The 7,477-nt window shown below is 36.6% G+C and overlaps 1 protein-coding gene across 1 annotated transcript; it reads left to right on the forward strand.

Moving 5' to 3' along the window:
- The first annotated feature begins 1,483 nt into the window (after positions 1–1,483).
- LOC109200842 (sentrin-specific protease 2-like) lies at positions 1,484–4,356 on the forward strand. Its single transcript, XM_019356401.2, has 8 exons — positions 1,484–1,549; positions 1,638–1,760; positions 2,425–2,490; positions 2,613–2,701; positions 3,370–3,475; positions 3,673–3,778; positions 3,927–3,988; positions 4,082–4,356. Exons 1-8 carry the CDS (start codon positions 1,532–1,534, stop codon positions 4,172–4,174), a joined length of 663 nt encoding a protein of 220 aa, XP_019211946.1. The 5' UTR covers positions 1,484–1,531; the 3' UTR covers positions 4,175–4,356.
- The last annotated feature ends 3,121 nt before the right edge of the window (positions 4,357–7,477 follow it).

The raw sequence follows: 7,477 nt of genomic DNA on the forward strand, positions 1-7,477 counted from the left end.
CCAAATGCAACAACCACACAAGCCTCAGCTCCACAGATTACAGCCCAGCAATCTACAGCACAATCCATGGAAGCAACAGTTCCACTTGTGACACCAGCCCCAGCAACAGCCGCACAAGCTAGCCCTGCACCACCTCCAGCATCACCACCTCAAAGATACACTGAACCTGTTGCAGAGAAATGTAAATAAATATAAAAAAATTTTAAAATTGACTTTTATTCCTATGACAGTGTTTGTTTCAGTACTCTGTAGATCATGGCATAGCAAATTTTACACCTTTAAACAGATTTTTTAGGTATATTTCCTAAAAGATTCTTTAAATTCAAAAAAACCTTCATGGAGCAAAACAGTATAGAAAACTTGGGAAAGGATGTAAGCCACATGTGTAAAATTACACAAATGAAAAAGTGAGTCCTTCAAAACTGTGAATCTTTCTTTTGTTGTTGTGTAACCCAGAATGTTCATGATTGATATTGTACATCTGATGTACACTAAGAGTGAAAAGTTTGGACACACCTTCATTTTAATGTTGTTTCTTAATTTCCTTGTCTATTTTCTAGATTCATTGTTGATTAGAACTCGAGGCATCAAAACTATGAATGGACACATATGGAGCACTAACCCTAACACAAATGATGTAGTAAACCAAAAAGTATGAAAGAAACAAAAATATTTTTTATATCTTAGATTCTTCAAATTAGTCACCCTTTGCTTTGATCACTGCTTTGCGCACTCTAGGCCTTTTGTAAGGTGAGCTTCATGGGGTAGTCACCTAAGATGATTGTCACTGCATGAAAAGCATGAACACACGGAAAAACACTGAATGTGAAGGTGTGTCCCTAATTTTGACTAGTAGTGTATGTTCATCATTTTCTTCTTTTCTAAAATTGCTGTCATATATGCTGTTAGTGACATAGAATGCCCACTACAAGCAGTATATTAATGTTGTGATGATGACTGCCTGCCAGCAATAGTTCGAAAGATCAAATACTCTTTAAGATGCTGCTTTTAACAGCCCAGAAATTGACACTCTATTTTAAAGATAATAATAATAGTTTTGAAGGAGAAAAATAACATTTTTCCAGAAATGGTTATGTAATAGTAAAGGCCACAGGTGCAAGCTTTGAACATGACTATTTTAAAATCTATTCATGTAGCTTCAAGAAAAAACATAACTAAATTTTTTTGTTGTAATAGGTGTTTCTGCTGGAAAAAAGACTTGATAGGGGGCAAGAGCATTTCTATTGCTATGTATTTAAATTCCTTTACCCCCAAATAAAAGCAAATTTAAGTGCTCTCTTTTTTTCTACAAAATACAATGTTAAACCATGTGCCCATTTTATCAGCGTCTTAAAAGTATTTACTCTGAAATAAATTTTGATTTACATTTTGTCCTGCTGACTTATCTCTTTTTCTCATTACTTTTTGTAGATATAATGGATGCCTGGGCTGGAAAGAGTCCTCATGTTCTACTCTCAAAATTGGTGCTTACAAATTATTCTACTGGGATATTCAACAAATTGGTCCGGACATGGAGTTGGAAAGTGAGGTACAGTGATCTTTACTGACAACAATGCAACTATCAGTGTTTTATTGCTTGACAACAGTTAAAAAATGTTTACATTTTGTATTCGCAGTCTATTAATGCATATCTTGCGATCATGGTGAGACAATGCAATCGCCATAATTCAGCAAAAGCAGCATTCATTGATTCATTTTCAATGACAGCCATTTGGAAGAGAAAAGCTCCAAGACTCAAGGTAGGTATCTCTAGAAAGAATCTTGTGTGTATTGTTTAAGTACCTCGGATCATATCCACATCCAGATTTAGATTGGATAACAGCTTATGGAGAAAGAATGAATTGAGACTGGGGTTTGTAGATGTGGATAGTTTATTAGACTTGCCAGTTCTCTTTTGTTCTCTGCTTGTCTGGTTTCCTCCTTATTTTGTACACACTCCAATCAATGCTGAGATTTGCAAACATTTGGGCTAATACCTCTTTTGAAATCATCAACACTGCTTCACCTCTTAAATAGGTACCTTTTTATTCTCAAGTGAATCATACGTCACTGTTAAAGAGGCTTAAGAAAGCACTAAACATTATTCTGCAGATGGTACAATGATCGCGTTGAAAATGAGTGAAAATGAACTCCATGTCCAAAGAAAATCCTTAGAAAGACCTTTATTAATCTTGGAGGAAGTAATGTGCAAAACCACTTATAAAAAATATAAGATAGTCCAGCTTCTTGCACAGTTTAAAGAAATGAGGGGTGAATCATGGCTGTCGCAGAGTACTATATAAGTGGATGATATATAATATATCATAAATTGCTTTAATAAAAAAGGACTCGAAACAACATGTTATTGCATTTCTTTTTTTTATGTCTGAAGTTAAGATTTTTATTCTTTTGTTTTAATTTAAGATCAAACCCATGGAGCATGAAGTGATTCTGGGAATTGTAAATGAACATCATCACTGGACATTAGTGGTAAAAAAAATAATTGCATGTACAATATCCATCAAATCAGTTTTATAAGAAAAATGCATGGCATGCAGATAATCTTAAATATTGAATTATTACATGTAATTCTCCACCCAATTTTATTGTAGGTCATTTACCCACAAGAAAAGAAGTCGCTGTATCTTGATCCACTCGGAGAAACTAAACAAGGTATCCAAAATTGTTTGGAATCAACAAGGTAAGGATAACTGCTCAAATTTATTTTGACCCTTTATTAAAGTCTTTGTTGCTGTTGTTATTTTTGTGTTTATTATGACAATTATAAGTATGATGTCAATCAAAAAAAAGTGGTACTCAGAATTAAAAAACTAGCAGCAACAGGTTTAAATTTTAGTGTTGGCCTTCTGATATTGTGGTGTTTTGGGTTAATTTTGCCTTTAAAGAGAAGTCTCCCCATGTTTCAATGTTTATTTGAGGACCTGATGTCTGTATGAGATGATGTTTTTATATTAGAAAATATAGCACGGGGATAATAATGTTTAGTAGTTGCATAAAGTGTTGTGGAGGTTTAGCAATAAAACATCAGACAAATGTCTAAAATAATTTCACATAGGTTATACATGTGTGAATTTCATCTTTGCTCTTCCTCCACATCTCTTGAAAGTGTACTGTGTAAGTGATTGATTTCTATATCATGGGAGGAAACAGGAAAATAAAAGCACAAAATGCGAAGTCTACACGAAAATGCGTTGTAGACTTTTAAAAAGTTATGATTTTAAAAAAACAGTGTGGTCAGTGTTCTTAACTTGATGTTCAACAGACACTTAAGCTCTCCATACTGTTCGCCTTTTTGTGTCACCAAAATTTAAAAAAATGTTATTTGTTTTTATTGTACTTGTCTTTCAGGGCATTCATGCGAAAAAAAGGATGCAACGTCTCAAGATGGACTTGTGACACAGTCAAACACCCAAAACAAGTGGACGCTGCCTCATGTGGAGTCTTTGCATTGAAAGTACGAGTCTTAACCGTAATGCATACACATACACGAGAATATTGAAAATGTTGTGTTGTAATAAATGTTAATAACAGGAAAAGGAATATAAGATAATTACACAAGAGAATAAAGAGATTGATTCACAGAAAAAAAATTTCTATAAAATAATTTTTACAATGTTAGCCTATTTAGTCATCTTAGACTCTCTTTTTCAGTTTGCTGAAAAGATCTTGCGAAAAGAGTCAATAGACTTTCCGTCTACAAAAAAGGCCATAAACACACACAGGCTGCAAATTGCCACCACTCTCCTCCTAGAGACAGGTAACTCATTTTCCACCATTCAGTGTTCTGACATCATGAATATTTTCATCATGATGGCTGTAGAAACAAACCATATAGTTTTTTGAATGAAATAATAAGTGCAGTAGGTAGTATACTCTATGTGAAATTTTTTCACTTTTTAAAACAGATGACCTGACAAACATCTGTCATTTCTGCGGGGAAGAAGAGCATGAAACTGACAATAAATGGGTAATGACATCAAGAAAGACTGCTAAATGTTATGATCAATTCCCATAAATGAAATTTTAACATTGGGATTTGTATTATTTTTTTTTTTTACAGATTCAGTGTGAGAAGTGTTTGAGGTGGTTCCACCAGCTCTGCTTGAAAAGCCCACCACCAGAAGACGTGTTTATTTGTTTCGCATGTACATAGTTGACACTAAAGGTGCACAGCTAGTGTTCTTATGGCACACATTGTTGAGAACACACATATCTACATATATAGATGTAGATGTTAAATTAAGAAGTCTAAAAAAAGAAATTGGTCTCCAAAGTTTCTGTAGTTATTAGTTACACTGTAATTTATTTTGCAAATAAACTCTTTCGTGATAGCAACGCCAATGTGCATTATTGATGGGGGGGGGCACACATTTTGGCAGCCGATGCTACACAGCCTGATAAATTTTGTACCCCTCCATAACTTTTGCTGTGAAGAAGAAATCCTCTCCAAAGTTACTGTACATATTGGTTATACTGTGACTTATTTTGCAAATATACCCTTTGTGATAGCAAAGCCAATATGGATTACAGATGGGGGGGCACACATTTTGGCAGCCGATGCCACACAGCCTGATAAAATCTGTATCCCTCCATAACTTTTGCTGTGAAGGAGAAATCGTCTCCAAAATTACTGTACTTATTGGTTATACTGTGATTTATTTTGCAAATATACCCTTTGTGATAGCAAAGCCAATATGGATTACAGATGGGGGGGGGCACACATTTTGGCAGCCGATGCTACACAGCCTGATAAATTTTGTACCCCTCCATAACTTTTGCTGTGAAGAAGAAATCGTCTCCAAAGTTACTGTACTTATTGGTTATACTGTGATTTATTTTGCAAATAAACCCTTTGTGATAGCAACGCCAATATGGATTACAGATGGGGGGGGAACACATTTTGGCAGCCGATGCCACACAGCCTGATAAAATCTGTATCCCTCCATAACTTTTGCTGTGAAGGAGAAATCCTCTCCAAAATTACTGTACTTATTGGTTATACTGTGATTTATTTTGCAAATATACCCTTTGTGATAGCAACGCCAATATGGATTACAGATGGGGGGGCACACATTTTGCCAGCCGATGCCACACAGCCTGATAAAATCTGTATCCCTCCATAACTTTTGCTGTGAAGAAACCCTCTCCAACGTTACTGTAGTTATTGGTTATACTGTGATTGATTTTGCAAATAAACTGCTTCGTGATAGCTTCGCTACAAAGTGTAAACCGAGTGTAAATTCACCGGAGAGCGACGTGTTTCCATGATCGCGTCTGGTTTTACAGTATTATAGTATCAAAGTATTTTTCTAGACAAAGTATTCCCAGCAGGTTATTTCAGTGTACAGTTTAATGTAAATTGTCTTCCACACGGCACATTACAATGTCACGAAACTAATATTAAATTAATCGAGCCTGCCGTTTTCCAGCTTTTACTCTTTATTGCGTCGACTGCAGATCAGTGACAAGTAGCGTACAGAACGGAGCTGGGCAAGTGGCTCCTCCTACTTTGCGCGCTCTCGTGGATGGGGAAACAATTTTTGACGGGGGTAACTACTTTGGCACAACACCGGCGTTTGGCATCTCTCACCGCGCACCGCACGCCGTATGTGGCCGCTTTGTAGGCGCTCATATCGCCAGTGGCAAGACCTGCGTTGTAGGTGGCGGTCCTGGCGTTCACTGCAGCGCGGATCGATCTGCCCACCCTGGTGCTCACTTTCTACAGTACTTAAAACTGATCAGTAGGATGACCTGAAACTGCAAACATTCAAACATTCAAGCCAAGTAAGAATTGGTTGGTGAACGTATTAATCTACTACAATAAGCAGATGAATAAATAAACAGAAGAAAGTTACAGTGCTAACAGAGTCATGCAAGTTTTTGACCAGGAGGTTAAACTCATGCAAATTACCTTCACCCAGGCTCATGAAAAAAATGTCCTGCTTACAGATAACAGATCATTTGTGTCAGTGTGTCAGGATGGTTTATATTTGAGCTTTTACTTCACACAGAACAATTTTTCTTCATTTTTTAAGGATTACAAAAGTCTGTGAATCCCCAAATTGTTCAGTTTGTCTTTTTGCTCCCCATGAGGTCACTTTCACCATGTGACAAACACAACACCCCACTGTACACACTCGGGCCACCGGCAACTTTCTACATCCTTAATAAAAAGCTGACAGGTTGCAATGATGTTCTGAATAACTTATTAAGAAAACAACTAAATGCACAGAAAATATTATGAAAACTGGTTTATTTTATATCTCCTAGTTTGAAATGAAGCAATAAAAACATGTATAAAACATCACAAACTGCAATATTGTACAAATGCTTATGTCCTGCTGATGCAATGGAGACATCTTCCAGTGACAGTCTTCATCCGTGTGTGTGTGAGGAGGTTCCTAAACCCACCGACACAGAAGTGCATGTTCACAACTCCCTCTGTGGAGGTGGGGTCAGGTCCCTCCTCACCCAGGTTGAGGAGGGGTGGTGCTGTGGCCAGTCAGGTATGAAGTGCTGAGAGTGGATCTTTGGTCCTCTGTGCAGCTCTGTCCACTCTCAGCTGCCCTGCAAAGCAATAACACAAGAAAGACATCATTTTAACACAAAACAGCATTTTCATTGTTGGTAGCTGCAGCATGTTGTTAAAATGCAATTTTAAACTCAACATATACACACAATAACTATAAATAAAGCTAAACCTACAGTGCTGCTGACATAGGACGATGATTTATACCAACTATTGGAAGAATTTAGTCTTCAAGACAGTTTGTTGTCAATGTGAGGTGATAACTTACATAGTTGGAGCACAGCACCACTCTCCAGTTTTTCACTTGGTCATCCATCCTTCTCATTGGGTTGGTCGGGGTCAGGCTGTCTTCTGGCTGGGGTGTTAGCTCCATCTTGGACGTTGAGTGTCTGAAGTGCTGAATGCTGGAAGAGGACAAGTGTAAAGCACCTGAATTTAAAGACAAAAAGAAAAGTATGAATTCACAGATCACTGATTTGTTAAATTTACTTTTCTTCTTTTATGTGTTTTTACCTCACCTCTGATCCCTTAGCCACAGGCTATACCTAATGTAAAAGCAATAGACTACAATCAGTTCACTATATCATTTTTAAACCTTTTCTACTTATTTGTGTTGACATTAAGTACAGACTTACCTTTGTCCTGCATGGTGAATTGGGGCTTGGGAAAAACATATATTAGTCATTTAAAAAGTTACCTGTGATATTAAGAAAAATGGAAGTAATAACAACTAAAAAACTACCTTTCAGTCACACGGGCAATGTCACATATTAAGAAAAAAACAATACATTTCACATGCGTTAGGTAATGTTCATTGCGAGTCAGATGTTCTTATATCTGTGTTACAAACATCACAAGACACGAAGGCTTAACTTAAACATTACAAAGTTAATTAAAAAGTAAAAGATATTTACAAACACTGCAAAA

This window comes from Oreochromis niloticus, unplaced genomic scaffold (assembly GCF_001858045.2).
Source record: "Oreochromis niloticus isolate F11D_XX unplaced genomic scaffold, O_niloticus_UMD_NMBU tig00007838_pilon, whole genome shotgun sequence".
NCBI lineage: Eukaryota > Metazoa > Chordata > Actinopteri > Cichliformes > Cichlidae > Oreochromis > Oreochromis niloticus.

Excerpts from the sequence above, each read along its gene's own strand:
- LOC109200842 (XM_019356401.2), top strand. Across the intron at positions 3,779-3,926 it reads CACTCTCCTCCTAGAGACAG|ATGACCTGACAAACATCTGT; the intron begins GTAACTCATTTT and ends TTTTTAAAACAG. Across the intron at positions 3,989-4,081 it reads ATGAAACTGACAATAAATGG|ATTCAGTGTGAGAAGTGTTT; the intron begins GTAATGACATCA and ends TTTTTTTTACAG.